Below are 18,615 nucleotides of genomic sequence, written 5' to 3' on the forward strand. Positions count from 1 at the left end.
GTGTTGTTGCTCAGTGCGATGTGAGACCTACAGCACCAGTGCTGCAGCCCCATTCACTCATGTCCTTCAGTATTCACACCACACACACGCACACACACACACACACACACACCCCTCCACCGCTGTCAAGCTGGCCAAAATAAGAAATGCTTCCTGTGCAAAGCAAATTTCACAATAAAACCCTCATCGCTGTTGATTTTAGTGTGAGTATGTGGAAAGAGCATTAAAAAAAGGATAACTATAAAACATAATTTGAAACCACTGCCGCTTTAGAAATAATTAGATTTATCTAGGTACAGAATTTTTCCTTTTTTGTGATATTTCTGTTGGTGTCTGAACGCTGCTTTGTCTGTTTTAATGTGACATCAGTGTCAGAGCAGATTGTATAATTAATTCTATTTATTTTATGTAATTCATTGTTTTGAGAAAAGCTTCTCATTATAATGACTTCATCATACTGGTTTTTATACCAAACTCTGTCTCTTTTAAACAAATCATAAAAGAAATTCTCATTTTTAATGTCTGTTTGGTGCAGAGGTTGAATTTACTTCTTTTTTTTCTTCTTTCCAAAATCATCAAAATAGGTCATTTGCTCAACCCTTCAGGGACCGTGTGTAATCCTGTGCTTCTATTTTTGAAGCCAGAGGTAAATATCCGGTCTCCTCCTGCGTCTCTGCCGCCACCTTGACGCCGCTCCGGTTAAATCTTGGCGTTATCATTCCATCAGAGGCACTTGATCACTCCACCGGCGCTCCCATCTACCTGTGCCTCCCTCCCCTGCGAACGTGGACATAAGACAGTTATTTTTTTAACACATTAAAAGAAAGGAATCAAAATGGCCAGCAGCTTTTCTAGGATTCTGTCCTCCAAACGGAATATCGGGATCCTGTCGCTGGTGGGAGGCTCGGTAACGGCAGGATTTCTGCTGCACCGGGATCATGTCAGCGCCGAACATGTCCGCAGGAGGTACCCCGCCAGGTAACAATACCCCAGCTGGCCTGTGTGGACGTTACACGGCTTTTTACACACATCACACATCTTTATGTGCGTTAATTAAGAAATCCAGATTAGTCACAATTTCATGTTATCGACGCAAATTCTAGGCGCAGTCATAATCTTCAGTATTAAAATCAGGGTTTTTGTGCAATTAAATAAAAAACAACTGTAACTGTGACTGTAAAACATCAAACAAACCTGGCAAGTTAAATATATTTAGAAAGGGACATTTTCCCGCCCTATCAAGTTCAATAACCTTGAAGTGAAGACATGTGCAACCTGTGATTATTTTAATACAATTACATGCGTTAATAGACTATCATATCACAGTAGGAATATTAATAATGGATGCAATAAGAGATTAACCAAATCATAAAGCAGAAAATAGCTTTTAAACACCGTTATGGTGTAGAAAGAACACAGGTTGACTCTCCTCTTGGTGTGTAATGGGTGTAACGATTTTTTTTAGCAGGGAGCAACTGCGTGAAATGTGCCTTTTTTTGTTGTTTTTTTTTTATCAGAGCAACCAAAATTAAAAACACAGGAAGAAGCAAATGTGGTGTATGAACCTAAACTCCTCCTACAGTATAAAATGCACATACAAAATACTTCCATAATGCACCTTCAGTGTGAAACTGAAGAAAGCTTACATTTAATCTCGCTGATAAAAAATCGTAGATATAAATATTATGTTCTATATAGTGTGTAATTTTCCTGTAGAATGAACTGGAAGGACGTCTCCTGCAGCTGACAACAGAGGAGAACAGATGGTTTGCGCCATAACTGGGCTACACTGTATTGATACATGTGTTACGGTATGAGTAAGAGACCGCGGGAGGACGCGTACGTGATCAGCGACACGCCTGCATGCATTATAAAGCAGTGCATATAGAGAGATTAGTGAAACGTTATCTGCTGCTCAGATATAAAACCATGTCCCTATGGTTGTTACATAATGGTCACATCAAAGGAGCACCTTACAGCGCCAGAGAAAAGTAATCTATTACCCGCCAAATGTTACTATAGCAGTAAAAGGTGTTGACTCAGTTGTGTTTCAGTGGCTGTGTGGTTACCCTGGCAGCTGTTTACCGTGTCGATATAACAGGCATAATCTCCTGCCAGTGGGACACACCCAGCTTTATGTTATCAATTATTACCACTGATTTCCTGTGATGTTAGGGAAAGATAAAGCTACAGAGAATTTGACTTTGTGGTTGATGGTGGGGTGGAAGGGTCAAGATGGGAGGAGGAGAGCCTATAACTGTGTTGTTTAAATCAGGCCATAAAAGCACTAATGCCTGTGTTTAAGCTGAAATAGGATTAGTGCCAGTGATGGAAAGAGCACTCAGATCTTTAACATTTTGAAGTAAATGTAATTATTACTCATAATGCATAAGGGCCCACTTCAGAATAATGAATATTATTGGATTATAATTCAATAATTAATAAACAATCAGTCTTATCTTAAACTATAAGTCAATGTAGAAGTATAAAGTAGCAGAAAATGAAAATAAAGAACAACTGGCTCAAAAGTGTACTCAAGTACAGTTCTTGAATAAATGCAATTAGTTGCTCTGCACCACTGATTAGGACGTAAAGTGCAGATTTACTTTTGATTGATATCAATATTGATTATAGTAATCCTTTAGCAATAAATTGTGTGGTTCATCAGTGAGCATACATTCATCCATCACTCAGTCCTTTAGGAGAAATGTGTTCTTAAAGAACCCTGAACATGCAGCTTGCAGGCTTGTTTAAATGCTGCCATGAATACAGATCTAATGCATGTTATGCAATATGCACATGTTATTGGATGATACTTATTTGAATCTGACCGGAACAACTTGCCTGCTCTGGACCCGCACTTTGTGTCTGTGGCCATCTGTGTTTTCCTGGCTCTGAAAACGTAATGAGGTGCCCTCTCGCTCACTTCCTGTCATCTCCCTACTGGTGCTGCCGAATACATGCCCCCCAAAAATTATATCATTTGCAATAGCGGACAGTGTGGTAGCACTGATAACATTAACAATTTTCTCAGTGTATTGTTATGGAAAAAGGGTGCTTGTACCATTTAGACAAGAAAAGATGAGACATTTCTCTGTGTGATGATGGAGCAAGCAAAACTGACTTTTGTTAGGGTCTATACTGTATACCTACACTGTCATAAATTACAGTTACTTTATCATTTTAGATTTAAATGCATTAGCCTTCTTGATCTTTTATCAGCAGAAAGCCATAAACTACTTAGTCTGTGCTGCTTCTGCACTTTTAGTCTTTTGACATTCTAAGTATATTGTTTGGATAGAAGCCCGTCTGTGACAGCAGTTCCTTTTTGTTTTTCCATACCAGCCGGCATGAAAGCCTAAATAATTCATTTGAACATAGAGATGAATTAGTCATTAGTTAATCCAGCAGAATCATTTTACTAAAATCTCCATCAGCATAAAAAGTTAATGGCAGTTTTAACATGTCATGAAGATTTAAGTGTTGATGGTAGTCAGCCTCTTGGCCAAACAGTCAGCCAGCTTCAGTCTTATTTTTCACAGTGCCGGGGTAACTCATGGTACCAGCCTCATGTCCCCATGTGCCCTGTTTGATCTGTGTCTAAATTAGTAAGGATCTTTTGCAGCAGGGTGTCCCATAACCAGGAGGGCACAGGTTTAATCTTGGGTTACCTGTGTACGTGCCATGAGGAAGTGTCCTTGAGTGAGTCACTCACTCTGACCTGCTCTAAGGGCACAGCTCCGTCATTAACCTGTGCCCACACTGCTAAAAAGATTTTTTCTCTCTCAAAGATCAATGCGGCAGTATGTTATCTTGCATTTCTGTTTGTACAGTGCAGAGTTCCCTGACCTGCGCAAGCACAACAACTGCATGGCCAGTAACCTGACACCTGCCATTTATGCCAAGCTGTGTGATAAAGCCACTCCCAATGGTTACACACTGGACATGGCCATCCAGACGGGCGTGGACAACCCTGGGCACCCCTTCATCAAGACTGTTGGCATGGTGGCAGGAGACGAGGAGTCTTATGAGGTCAGACATCCTTGTACTTTTCCAGACACGCATACAAGCCCCTCACATTCAGGCAAAGAGAAGGGGCTGGCCACACCTCCACGTGTATTGCACAGAGTCCTGGCTGTTCGTAGCCTCCCCAGGCCACCAGTCGCAGTTTGAGGTGACAAGAGCGACATTGATAAAGTCCAAACTTAGAGAAAAAGGGAGGAAACTGCAGAAAATTGTGGAAAGTTGTATTTATTTAAGAAAACTCCAGTCGCATTCCAGTTCCAACACAACTTCCTTTAACTCTCAAGATTTCAACACAGATAAAAACCTTTTAATCATCAGACTTGAGCAGGAAATGATTTTTTTTTTTTTTGCATGCAGCAACTTCAGGGGATTTAGTAACCAATCCTCCCTGTCCTGTTTCAGAGGAAGGAGTATTACAGCATAGGAGAGGGAGAGTTTTAGGCTAGGTCATCTCTTCTGGGATGTTTAATAATCTATCTATAGTGAGGATCTAACTACATTTCCATTATAATTGCCTACTTCATTTAGGCCACAAAAATATCTTGGACTTCTTACAGTAGTCAGTATGTTTTTAAATTAACTATGGAATGAGAAAACCTGTCACTGTGAGTGTTAAGGTTGCAGACGGATGAAGGCTTAGTCAAAGATTGTGTCATGTGTCAAGACGCAAGGTTGCTTCACTCTTAAATGCACCAGTGTACATTACAAGACATTAGCTAATGTTTCTCCGACAGTATCACAAAAATGTAATGTAATATATGATTCATCCTTTCTCCCTGCTGTTTAAACATGTGGGGTTTTCTTTTCATTGTGGACACTTGGGTGTGGTGTTGGTGAGAAGACCGTAATTCAGGGAGTGGTAACCCACACTGTGCAAAAAGAGTTGACCGGACTGTTTAGTATTTCAGACATGCAGGTACATACTGTATCTACAAAACATCAGGGACTCCTCCTCTTTAATTAATTAACCTACATGTGTTTATATGTGGTGTAACTGTTCTGCTCCAACTATACCAGTCAAATGATATAATGTATGTAGCCTGTAGAAAAACCTCAAGAAAGCAGTGTCATAAGATTTTAGTCATAGTCCCTGTAAATGACCTGCTGAGATGCCCTTGAGTAAGTAAAAAGAGAAGGCCTCTGTCTGATTAATAACGTTTCACCAGAAAGCCGGTGATCATACATAAGATGTCAGTCAGTGTGGCAAACAAAGCAGGCATGGAGAAACAAAAAGTCAATTACAAAGAATATTCAGCCAGAAACTGGAAAGGCTGGCTTGATGTGTATATGTATGTGTATATATATATATATATATATTATATATATATATACAGAAAACTAATTGACTGATGAGACAAAGGTGACAAAAACTGGCAAATACAAAAACACATATGGTAAATGATTTCAAAATAAAACTGGAAATAACCACACAGAGGCCAGGTGCAGTTTTAGTTTGTGATAATATGTAGTATATAATAACAGTTTTAGTTGAGAAACATACTCTGCCTATGTGGATGTGGATAAAGGTTGATGTTGCGTATTTAGCCCAGATTGTAGCCCACAGGTGATTAATGGATAAAAAGTCTTGTATTTATATATTTTCAAACTCTGGGTCTGTTTCAGGTATTTGCAGACCTGTTGGACCCCGTCATCAAAGAGAGGCATAATGGCTACGACCCCAAAACCATGAAGCACCCCACCGACCTGGACTCCAGCAAGGTAAAACCACACTCATAACACAGAGCTTCTTCTTGTCAGAAAGACTGTTTCACGCCTTGGGCTGGTGGCATGCTGCATTTATTATAATGTGTATCTTCCTGTACCTGTCTTTGTTTTAGATCCAGTCGGGCCAATTTGACGAGCGCTACGTGCTGTCCTCCAGGGTGAGGACGGGCCGCAGTATCCGAGGGCTGAGCCTTCCCCCCGCCTGCACCCGGGCAGAGCGCAGGGAAGTGGAGAGGGTGGTGGTGGATGCCCTCAGTGGCCTGAAGGACGACCTGGTGGGGAAATACTACAGTCTCACCCAGATGACAGAAAAGGAGCAGCAACAGCTCATTGATGTGAGTGATGCTGACCTATTTTATAATCAGTTGTTTTAATACAATAGCAGCAGTGGCTATACATGGCCTGTCAGTGGACCAGTTAGAAAGAATAAGGAGCAGAAAAACTCATCACATGAAATCAGAAATGGGTGTGGCACTTTGCCTGCCATGGCATTTCCCCCTACCATGAGAAAGATTTACCAGATTATTGAATTCTCAAGCATCGCACCCTCGTTTTTGTCTCCTTGTGACAATACTATCCAATCTAACTTTTCACCACTTCAGTCATAACCACTGTTGGCCATGAAAAAAAAACGTTGGTTCTCTGTATTTACAACAGGACCACTTCCTGTTCGACAAGCCTGTGTCACCCCTCCTGACGTGTGCAGGTATGGCTCGTGACTGGCCAGATGCCCGCGGTATTTGGTAAGTGAAACTAATTGGTGATACAAGTTTCTGACTGCTGTTTGAGTTACTACAAGGCGGGGTAATATTATTTGCAGTTGTGCATTTCAATACAAGTAAGCACAGTAGGATCTAAGTTTACAGCATGAGGGAATCATGTGTATAGAGCCTTTCTGTTGTTTCTTTTGGTTATTCAGCATAAATGCAAGAGCACAACAGGAGTTTAACATTTCAGAATTACTTTGGGATATGAATTCTTGGATATATTTTTCAAATTAAGAACCTTATTTGGCTTTTTAGTTCAGTTCAGCATCCAAAATAACAAATAAAGGCTTCAGTCTTGTTCTGTCTTTTTTTAGAGACAGTGACTTCGAGTGTTTCTTATCTGTTTTTGAAGACTTGCTACAATATCTATTCATTACATTTTAAAAGTTGCACCACAACTCATTGATATTGTTAGTGCAGTGCATTTTAAAATAAATGGAGGAATCTCTGTGTTTTGATTTTGTCGACAACCTCTCATCCAAAACACTTGACAGTCAGCACTGTACTTACTCAGGTCCTCAGCAATACACCTTTGAAGTTTGAAGCTGATTGGATGAGCAGTTGTCAAGAAAATCTAAATACAGACAGACAGATTTCTCTGTTTATTAGTAGGTCTAGGACTGTCTGTCCTCTATTAGTAGGACAGTTTCATCAAACCCAACTGTCATTTTTTTCATCTGAATATCAGACTGTACTCTGAATTACTCTTTTATTTGTGAATGAAAAATATATATTATGTTGAAAGAAATGGTTGTGCACCTTTTATTTATTCACAAAAACAGAGAAAGAAATGAGTAGGGTGAACCACTGAGATAGTTTTATGTGCTGGGTGACGCAGAGCTACAGGAAGGCTGTGACCACCAAAGTAATTCAACACAAAAGACTACTTAGGTATCAGAAGCAGCAAACCCACAACAGAGTAGCTATTCTTCATTTGACATGGAGAGATACGTGACATGAGATGCGTGCATGTGCATGCAGGCACGTGAGTGAGAGTTCGTAACCGTAGGAACAGAATTATTGTGGAAGACTCAGCAATTCACATCAGATCTGTGCCAGGTACTTTTGTGCATCAGTGAGATGTGTGAGCACAAAGCACAAGTCAAAAAACAAGTAAAGTCAAGCCAATTTTATTTCAGGTCTAGACCACATATTTGCAACATTAGTTACAAAGACCCAACTTTCCCCCATGAGCAAGCACTTGGTGACAGTGGCGAGGAAGAACTCCCTTATAACAGGCAGAAACCTTGAGTAGAACCTGGGTCATGGTGGACAGCCATCTGCCTTGACTGGTTGGATTGACAGCACAACTAAAATAAAAATGAACTTTGAGTCAGTGTTGATCTTAAGGTAACCCATGTGTTAGCTTTAAATTGCGACTTCAACACAACCTGCTGTGGAGCAATTTTTTTCTCTTCATTTTGACAAATTACTTTTCAGTTAGATCCACTAGGTTATGTATGAACCTTTTCCTCACTTAATGCAAATCGACAGAGAGTAATACAAACAATTAGTTAACTGCAGTCATCCTTCTGTCCTAAATCGGACCAATCTTTATGTGCTTAGTTGTTGGAGAAAAGTCTTTAATTTTACAGCCATTCTATGAACTTTCCCATCAATTTCCTCCCTGGCATGGTTGCAGCTGTAATGTCATTTCTCCCGTTGCTGAGCCTGCAGTGGAGGTGTATTAGCAATGCGGACAATGCTCCCTCAGCATCAAGTCTCAGCGAGCCAAAATCAATCACCAGCCTCCCTTCTCTCTCCCTCTGCCAGTCGTATCAGCCAACCTCTCCTCTCCTTAATAATTCACCTTCACTTCATCCCTCCATCATCTCGTCTTTCAGGTTCACTGGCAGCTTTCTCTCTCTCTGGCTCTCTCCTCCTCTTTCCTTTCATTTTTTCTCACTACCCATATGTCATGCTCCACTTTCTCATTTTTTCTTATCATCCCTCCCCCTTCAAATATGATTTTTTGTTTCACTCCTCCTTCATGTTATTTCTCCCTGCGGTTCACGTATCCTGTGCTGCTGCTCTAGTTTTCTCTACTCCTTTTTCTCTTTATCTCTTCCTCTTCATTTCCTTTCTGTCCACTTTGTCCAACATCCCTCCCCAACCTGCTGCCTCCGCAACCTATCCATTACCTTATTAAATCTCTCTAACAATAATAAGGAGGTCAGTATGGACAAAAAGCTTCTGTAGAGGCCTCCAGTGGCTTTGTGCACTGTAAAATCTTAAATATCGTGTGGGAAATTTTAAGAGTTGCCCTGGGATTGGTGCTTTGAATGTGTCATCAGGTCATCGAAATCCATCCTCCTCCTCCTGAGGAGCATTAATGTGTTCAGCAAATGTTACTGTCCTTTGCTTCTCAGACTTTGAATGATATTATTTATAACTGGAAATTTTAGCCCTATGGTGGCACAAGGTTAGAGGGTCACCAAAATCTTAGCGATTAATGTATTGCATGCCATGAATATTTACAATGAAATTAATTGGAATTTGTCATTTGTTTTTAACAGTATCTTGTCATCTGTATTTAACCTTAAGTGCATTTATATGCAGTCAGACTTCCCCTGAAAATGAGATCGTAATCTCAGTGGGACTTGTCTGATCAAAAAAAGGTTTTAAGGGCTTAAGCATGAGACAAGTGAGTTTTTTACCTGCTAAGGGCAGTAGATAAAAAATCATCGATTTTATCATTAGGATTCTGAAGATCGTGAATGTCTGTGCCATTTAATCCATCCAATAGCTGAGATTTTTCATTCTGGGGACTCAATGAACAGACAAACCGACTGGCATCACCATCTATAGATTCACACTTCATCACAAATTGACTTGTTTAAATTATGTTTAGGAAATGAAAATGTCAAAGAAAAACATGCTTTTCTTGCACCTTGCCAGAAAGTGTCAGCTTGTTTTCTCTATTATTGACAAACTGTTCTTGGTGAGTTGTGAGGTTTTCATCTGACATATTTTATTTTCTGCTGTCTGCTTTGTCAGGTGTCTCTTTCTTTAAATATGCCAGAAATCACAACCACATTGCAAGGCTTTATAAGCACAGAGTAGCAGACCACTCTGACAAACACAAGAGCCAATGACCTGCGGCAGAAACAAGCATTATCCTCAGTGACTGATGGTTAATGGCCTTCTCTCTACTCACCAGTATCATATGGCTCCCTTAAACCCATCACTGATCTCCTCTTATTAACTTATCCTACACACGTCCTCACAATAGGCCTCCAAAGTACCACTTCTATATTGATTCAGTCTGGAAAAAAACTATTCAAATATTGATTCTCTGTCTACGACTACCATATATTTATATTTGGAAAAAGTAAATATATTGAAGTTGTTGCTAAAGTTAAAAAAAACTTGTCCATGATAGATGATGGATAGGAAAGGAAGAACAGCTCTGCGTGCTAGTCTCAAATTACTCCTGCTCTGGGTGTCACGCTGTCTTTCTGCTGCTCCTTAATAGCTATGATGGGGAAAGTGCAGAGGACAAGTAACCTTGAACAACAGGGATCAATACACTAATTCAGTGTAATTTCTCTGTGTGCAGGCACAACAACGAGAAGACATTCCTGATCTGGATCAATGAGGAGGATCACACCAGGGTCATCTCCATGGAGAAGGGAGGCAACATGAAGAGAGTGTTTGACAGGTTCTGCAGAGGCCTCAAGGAGGTAAGACTGTGTTTGTGTATGTGTGTTGTTTACTGAGAAAGAGTAGACCGAACTTTTACTTGTTTTAAGATTCCTCACTTTGATATGTGTCCTTCCCAATGCATCTCAGGATGTCACATATAAATAAGGAGTATTCTGAATTACAACCAACCAGTCTGATGTGCACAGAAGCACATACACTGTGTGGTTGTTTTGCAGCAGTCTGGTATTAATTGTGCCTGATTTAACCAAGGTACTGGATCATAGTGGACCACTGTGCACTTGGACACAGCATTTTTAAGTTGGAGACTGCAACTGTAGCAGACATATCCATCCTGCTGCCTTCAGACGACTGTCAGATTTAATCAGCCAAAGAGAAGGGAATTAAAACAGTCTTAAAAGCATATGGTGCATGCTTGCAGAACGATAAAAAAGCTTGCACTAGTCTTTATCCTGTCACGAAAATAAAGCCTGTAGACAGAGGCACAAAAACACACTGTCCAAACATGGCCATGCAAACATAAATTATTTATCCTAGCAGTCCCAGTTCCCCATTAGGGAAAGTGCAAAGGACAAGCAGTGCAACATCTGGTATGGCAGTGTTGCACACTGAGGGCGTGACAAGTCTGAACAGCACACCTCAGTGCTACAATAAGGATGATTCATCTCCAACACTTGGCAAGTTTATTTAAAGCTAACAACTCTCAATTCTTTACTTGTCAGCTCAGATAAAAATATGCAGCTATGAACAGTTTTCTATGTAGGAACAGCATGTACACATCCATCAAACGTACCAAAGGTCGAAGGTTGTTGTATGAGTGAAACACACACTCATTGTGTTGTGACTGATTCTCTCCCCCTAAGGTGGAGCGTCTGATCCAGGAGAGAGGCTGGGAGTTCATGTGGAACGAGAGGCTCGGTTACATCCTCACCTGCCCCTCCAACCTGGGCACAGGGCTCAGGGCCGGGGTCCACGTCAAACTGCCCCTGCTGAGCAAGGTAACACAACAGTAACACAATTCTGTTACAAATTTCATTGAAACTATCTTTAATAACTCCTCTCCCCCATCTCCCAGGATCCCCGCTTCAGTAAGATCCTGGACAACCTGCGTCTGCAGAAGCGAGGGACAGGTGGTGTAGACACTGCTGCCGTGGGTGGTGTGTTCGACATCTCCAACCTGGACCGCCTGGGACAGTCTGAGGTAGGGAAACCTGGGTAGAAAGACACAGAGATGGGGCTGAGTGGTGATGAACCCTGTGAGTAATTGCTTACCTTTCATCAAGAGAGCACAGTATCCACCTACTGACTGCTCACCTAGGGTGTAGCAACTACTACATGTCTGTTGCCTCTTGTCTGCATCCGTGACAAACAGGGTGTTGCAGGAACGTTCTCAGTAAATCTTCCCTGACTAAACAAATATTCAACAGTATTTATTGCATCACAGTTTTATTGGTGTAGCATTTAAAATACAGCAACAGAAACCAGACTCTTGCCAAATTACTGTTTTGTGATTTGGATTTGGAACTTATTTATGGCACAACACAGTGAGAGAGTTGTTATTATTTCAGACCAAATAGAGAGGAGGAGAGGAGAGTAGCGTTCTTGTCCGAGCTGTACGTGTAATTTGTCTTTGTTATGTCCTTGGTCATGCTGTCATGCCTGTGTGACAGAGTCATACAGTACAATGGAGCTGTTCTCTGTTGTTGTGAGTGTGTGGCTGCATATATTATTCAGATTACATGGAGACTGGATATGGCTCTTCACTGTGTCTGGGTGGAGTGCGGTGTACTAATTAGCATTCAATGCAGATTGAGAATCACTCATCAAATTTTTTTACTGTTACATAACATTGTCTGACTCCACCCTCCACTTCTCTTATAAGTTTCTTTGGGAGCGTGGGCTGCACAGCGCTGTTTGGTCCTCCATCATCCAGACTGATGAGCACTCAGGAGAGAAGCACTCTCAGGCTGAGGTCCAAGAGTTAAGAGATGGAGGGATGAGTGAACTGTGGATGGTTAGAGAAGAAGTGCAGAAGGACAATAATGTTGTAGCATGCAGCTTTTCATGATGAGAGCTTGAGTAACGGGAGTTTTCTTCAACTGTGAGGATGTCCTGTGCTCTCTGTGTTCAAACCGTGCAGCTGTAACTGTAGTGTTCAACTCTCACAGTTCACACACCAAATGTTATTGTTGCAAATGAGGCAGGAAAGTGTCTGTTTTCAAGGTCGGCTGTATCTTTGACCATAGTTTAGACGAGGCATTCCTTGAAAAGGTTATAGGCCTCTAGTTGACGCTTCTCTCGCGGCTCTGTTATGAGTGCAGACTGCTAGTGTTTATAATTGGTCATGTCTGTAGTGTCCGTAGATCGGATGCAAGGGGTTTGCAGATGTTGGGGATGCAGGCTGCTCTGTGTCTGTAGCTAAAAGCAAATATGCTTGTTTGATTTTTTTTACCAAGACTTAGATGAGAAGATTGATGGCACTTTTGTGTGAGTATGTAGAGTATGTAACAGTGATCCAACAACTGAGAAAGCCTCTTGGATGAGAGGTGAAACCTGGAAGACTGAGAATTTTTTTACAGACGATATACGAGTGATATTAATCTTCTAACTTAGCTTTCAGCAAGAGAAAAGCATATTTTCCCAAAATGTCTATTTCCTTAAAGAGATACCCTAAGGAGTTATTATTAAACTTCCATAAAGTCAATTAACTCACTAAGACCAGATTTTAAAAGAATTATATCCTGACTTTTAAACCCTAATATGAGTCAAATTCTAGCTATTTTTGTTAGACTCTTCTTGCCTGGTAAATGTCTTTTAACTTGACTTTCTGTTCTAAATTAGTAGTCTTTAAGCCTAAATCAAGATAAACCTGATGTCATAATTTCTCACACTTAACAAAATTCTCCAGAGCCCAGAAGACATTATAAAACATTAAATAAATTGCTTTCAGGCTGAGTAGTTCTCCACATGACTATTAAACTAACCTTTATTTGTAAAAAATTGACTGAGATTCCATTTAATTAGGGATAAAAGATGGTGTTTGAAACATAACATGTTCTCACGTACTTTATTTACATTCTGTTGATTATTTTTCTTCTGTGTAAATGTGAAAAATGTATTAAAATGTAATGTGTCCCTCTCTCAGGTCCAGTTGGTGCAGACAGTGATTGATGGCGTCAACTACCTGATCGAGTGTGAGAAGAGACTGGAGAGAGGCCAGGACATCAAGGTGCCCGCACCCATCAAGCAGTTCAAGTAGACACTGATCCCTGACCTGCGCACACAACCCTCTGGGCACACACATATGCACAAACACCCTGCTCTGTACCCATAGATATGATAAATATCTATGTCATTGCCTCATTTATTACCACTACTTATCTAATCACCTCTCCCTGCCCCACAATATATCTCTATAATATAACCTACATATATCACATGCAGCTATCTGGCTAAAATAACCAGAGTCCCAGAATACTGTATTGGGCTTAAGTGTGTTTCAGATGCATCTGAAGTTTAAACTCAAATTCAAACCTGGCTATAAAATGGCGGCAAAGATTAATGAAGGATGCACAAACGGAGCAAAGATGGCCGCCAGTTTGCCCGTCTCTGCATGGCCAAACAGTATCTATGGCTCTTCTCTCAAACCACTCCTAAGCCCACCAAACCTGGCTTTACCCTGCCTCAGCCCCTTCCCGCCGCATGTCCTTTACTCATACAGCCTTTCTCTTCCCCTCACTCCTGTGTGTTGATCGGTCATGACTATTATCTGGTGCTTGTATAGTCCATCCATTTGTGCTATTTTCTTCCATCGTGGATTGTGTGTACATAGTTTCTTTTAACCATTTCAAGTGGATTTTGAATGTAGATTAACAGAAGAGACTCGTGGATTTGTACGTTTGAGGTTGTAATGTTATGGCACACCCTGGCCGGGCTGGGTTCTGTACTGTAAGCTACTGAAGCAATATCATTCCAGCTCATTACTGAATGTCACTGTAATGTCTTTTATTAAAGAAGTCATCTATTTAACAGTAGGTCCCCCTCCTCTGTCTGTCTGTCATTTGTTGATAGAGCGTTGCTTTTTTTAGTTTCTATACACGTAATTCTTTGGTATCCAAGAGGATTTTGCCTGAGCAAGTCTTAAGTAACCATGGTAATCAAGCTGGAGGAGCATGATTGCGATCAGCGTGGCTGCATAGTGTCATGTGACAGTGTTTAGTCAGAAGCATAACAGAACTGTATTCTGCTGAAAGGCTGACACAGAGAGCTGTTGTTTTCACACAGAGCCAAGACCTTTTAAATCTGGAAAGTGTCTGAATTTCTTGACTAAATAAAAAATTCTAGGTCTGATATTTATACTGCCCAGGCTGTCTTATGCAGTAGGAATCAGTTAGAGGATAAGGCTGGTGATACTCCACCTTTTGGCACCTGGAAGTCTAACACAACACACACACACACACACACACACACATAATATATCACCAGCACTATCTCTTAAGCTCTGTGATGAATTCATGTTAAATCTGACTTTGTGTTTATTCCAAAGCGAATGCAAAGACATCAGTGTTTTCTCTGCAGTGCAGGAAGTCTCTAACAAATGCTTTGTCCCTTTGTGAATGAATGCATATTTATTTTCTCCACCGATGAAAAAGGCAGCATTTTTTCCAGTGTTTTGGTCTGGACGCTGTCAGGACAACAAGGCGTTCAGTGTTCTGAGGAGACGCAGCTGAGACGTCGAGTGTTGGTGTTGTGAGGCATGAGGAATCTGTTCCTCTCTCTTCAAGGATTTGGAGGAAGGGTCTGATCCTGAATACACACACACACGCACACACACACACACACACACATCCTCTTCCTCGTTCCCTCCCTGTCTCTCACAGTACTCAGAGCATGTCACTAGCATAACGCTGCAGACCTTTCCTCTCCTCTTCTCTCCTCCTCCTTGTTCCAGATATGGCTGAGGAGCAAGCTGGTTGCTGTGGCAACCACTTCACAGAGGCAGTGGGGGCTCTCTCTGATGGGGGGAGGAAAGGGGCTTTGTGGGTAACAGAAAACAAATCTCTACAGTGCAGGGGAGTGCTGCACAACACACCGCCACACACTGAAATGAACACGGGTTCCTGGGATAAAATGGTGGTTGAACAGTGATGACAGACCTATAACAGACTGTGGTAATGGGGTAAAATGGTGATTAAATAATGATGATGATGCTTTAGCTCACTCTGCTCTGCAAAGGCAAAATGCAGTAATTATATATTTGGTCAACACTGAGTTAAGACCAGGACCTGCCTCTCTCACATCTTACCTTACCATAGAAATTATTATACCACCAACAAACATCATGGGAAATTCATGAGGTAAAAACCAAACTGTAGTGGCTGTATTCTGGCTAATTAAGACCTGCTGGTGAGATAGCTTTAGCTAATGCTAATTTACCCATTTTTTCCAGGAACTGAATAAATAAGACACTAACTAAATCTTACAATTAATCATAATGAAGAGTACACCAGATAAACTAGTCCTGCCAAATGCTAACATATAGAAAAAGCATTTAATTAGATATACTAAAGGAGACTAACTAGAACATATTTTATATGTAAATACTGTGTCTTCCCTTCGTGCAGAATTAAAGGTTTACAGCTTACTCACCTGTTACAAGTCAGTGTTTCTAAATGCAGTAGTCTCTGCACCATATTTATTGTGATGTGTATAGGGGATATTCTGAGATGCTAGCGGGTGTCCTATAAGTGACCTTGAAACAGTACAGATGTTTTACAAAGTGCTATGTGGTGCAGTTCTATTTTTGTACACACCTACACACACAAGCACCAACACTTCTACCACAGCTCCACTGACCCTAAATTATATCCATTTAATTCTGCCTTTTCCATCGTCAGCTGTGAGTTTACAGTAAACAGTGGCTGGTCTGGAAGAAGGCAGCTCTGGTTTAAAGGATTAGCGCGGCTGAACAGTTGACTGCAGAGCTGCAAGTCTGAGCCACAGAGATGAGGGGACTTTCTGAGGTGTTGCTGGTCTGTTATGTAGGTGAGGTTTGTAACTGTGAACTGCACTGTAGCTAAGATGCATACTGACTCCATACCACAGTACAGTCAGACAACCAGATAAGAAGTATTGATTGGTCTCAGCTATTTTATCTGATCTGTACATGTGAAGAGCAGTGTTGAGTACTAACATCTTATGTGATATATTCTAAATACAAATATTTGTTTACCTAAAATAGGATCAGAAAGCTCTTTAAGTAGTGCCAGGTGTTCTGTATCTTTATTTTAAATGAACATTTTGATCTTATATGCAAATCAGACTGTACCTGTCTCCTTCAATCATATGCCTATACTACAGAATTCAAATGACAACTGCCTGCAAGCACAAACAAGCTACATAGAGGGATATATTGGCATCATCAGACATGTTAGTTTTGTTTTTGGGACATCTCACTAGCCACCAAAGTACCATGTAAAAGTGCAGGTTGTGGATAGGAATTGAGTCTGTCTTTTAAAGTTGTATTATGATAAATTCTGAGTACAAGTACTCACAGAAAAAGTAGAGAGAATACCTTTACCAACTGAGTAACTTCCCTAGCTACACAGAATGCTTCAGACCAGAGATTGAGGAGTCTGCTGCCAAAGAGCTCCCTCTGCTGGCATGGTCATATAACTGCAGCTTATGACAGACATAGTCAAGATATGAATTAGACTATTTTTGCCTGAACATCTTCAGAAATCAAGAATGAAATCAACCTGCTCCTTTAATAGTTGTCTCACCACAGCTAGATTAACCTGTTAAGGACCAAGATTTGCTGCTGGGCCCCTGTTATCTCACATATACCCTCCTAAACTCTGTACAGTGAGTATGCCTCCAGTTTCCCATTAAGTAGCACAACACCACACATTGCAGCTTCATTGTTTACCCTTCCTTGTTTACCAACCAGCAGAGTACAACCTGACCACTGATCTCCTGTGTATCACGTCATTTGTGGTAATTCTGACGAATCAAAACTTCTTTTGAGAATATGTACCATGTGGACAGTATATAAACTGAGATAATAATGGTATTAAAAGATTTTACATTAGACTTTAATAATACAGAACTTGCCTCGGTTGATACTGTTCTTAAGTGGTGCAATTCCCCAACCTATTTACAACTGATTCAACTCGCAGAAACAGCTGACACTTTGCTTTGCTCAGGTGAAAATCCAGCTGTAATCAAAATTGACACAAATCATTTGTCATTGTTTTAAAGCACAAGTATCTCCTGTTGATGTAACAAGGTCAGGGAGTTTGCTTACTTGTGGTTTAGCAAATATATGACCTACATAATGATCTTGTGGTGCAGTGGCAACAGAGAGCAACAGAGAAGGCACAAATTTTGGCCTCCTCAGGCTGTTAGTGGATCAGGAAGCGTGGACGTAGCATTTGTTATATCAGTAATGGCTCCAGCACACTTTATCCTGGGGGCTTTGGTTTTTCCACAACAGATTTGCAACACAAGAATAGAGAGACCTGCAGATCAACATGGTGATCAGAGTGTTTGACCTTCCCTCTGACATCTGAGACAAAGTTATACCTTGGTTTAAAAGCGCAGGGGACTGGTGCATTAGGACTATGAGATGATAAAAGTGGGAGCCAGCTGTTTCTCTGGAGACGAATCTCAAAATAGGATTAATGTCAATGTAAAGTGAATGAAGCTACAGTAGATTCGATCAATACAGGCTTTGAGGGTTGGGGAACTCACAAACACTGGACTGGACCTAGAAGTGTTGACTTATGCTTTCTGGGACACCAACTAGAGCTGCAATGATCAGTCAGCACAAGATTTATATTTTTGATATTAATACTTTTCAAGTTAAAATAGCAAATGTTCTCTAATTCCAAACTCTTAGTTGAGACAATTAACATTAGAGTAAGTAGAATATCTCTCTGTTTTGGGCTGCTGGTTGAACAGACATTGCTATAGCTCTGGGAAATTGTGATGGGTATACTTTGGTGCTTGTCCTGATGTTTTAGACCAATTAATAAATAGATTAACCAGGAAAGTAATTAGCAGGTTGATCAATTATGAAAATGATCATTAGCTGCAGCCCAACATGGAAACTTGTTTCTTGAGGTTCTGTGGTGCAGCGATTTGGAATATATTATCTCAGCTAAAAACAAAAGTAACACCCACAGTTAAAAATAAGGTCAAAATCTGGCTTATGGGAAACTTGAGAGTGATTATCTTCTGATTAATCATTTGTATGTAGCTGTTTATAATTTGTTTTCCTAACATTTGACTCAGACAGAGGTATAATGCAAATCACATTTATTCAAATACTGTGCTGAAGTAAGTACTTCTATTTGTGTATTTCTTCTCATGCCACTATACAGCTCTACTCCACTTCATTTCACAGAGAAATCTTGTACTTTTTACTCCACCA

The 18,615-nt window shown here is 40.6% G+C and overlaps 1 protein-coding gene across 1 annotated transcript; it reads left to right on the forward strand.

Moving 5' to 3' along the window:
* Window positions 1-695: 695 nt before the first annotated feature.
* Window positions 696-14,215, forward strand: ckmt1 (creatine kinase, mitochondrial 1). The gene is made up of 9 exons (XM_018685669.2): window positions 696-978; window positions 3,834-4,032; window positions 5,650-5,745; window positions 5,865-6,086; window positions 6,409-6,494; window positions 10,078-10,201; window positions 11,045-11,179; window positions 11,257-11,382; window positions 13,327-14,215. Exons 1-9 carry the CDS (start codon window positions 836-838, stop codon window positions 13,438-13,440), a joined length of 1,245 nt encoding a protein of 414 aa, XP_018541185.1. The 5' UTR covers window positions 696-835; the 3' UTR covers window positions 13,441-14,215.
* The last annotated feature ends 4,400 nt before the right edge of the window (window positions 14,216-18,615 follow it).

This window comes from Lates calcarifer, linkage group LG10, assembly GCF_001640805.2.
Source record: "Lates calcarifer isolate ASB-BC8 linkage group LG10, TLL_Latcal_v3, whole genome shotgun sequence".
Lineage (NCBI taxonomy): Eukaryota > Metazoa > Chordata > Actinopteri > Centropomidae > Lates > Lates calcarifer.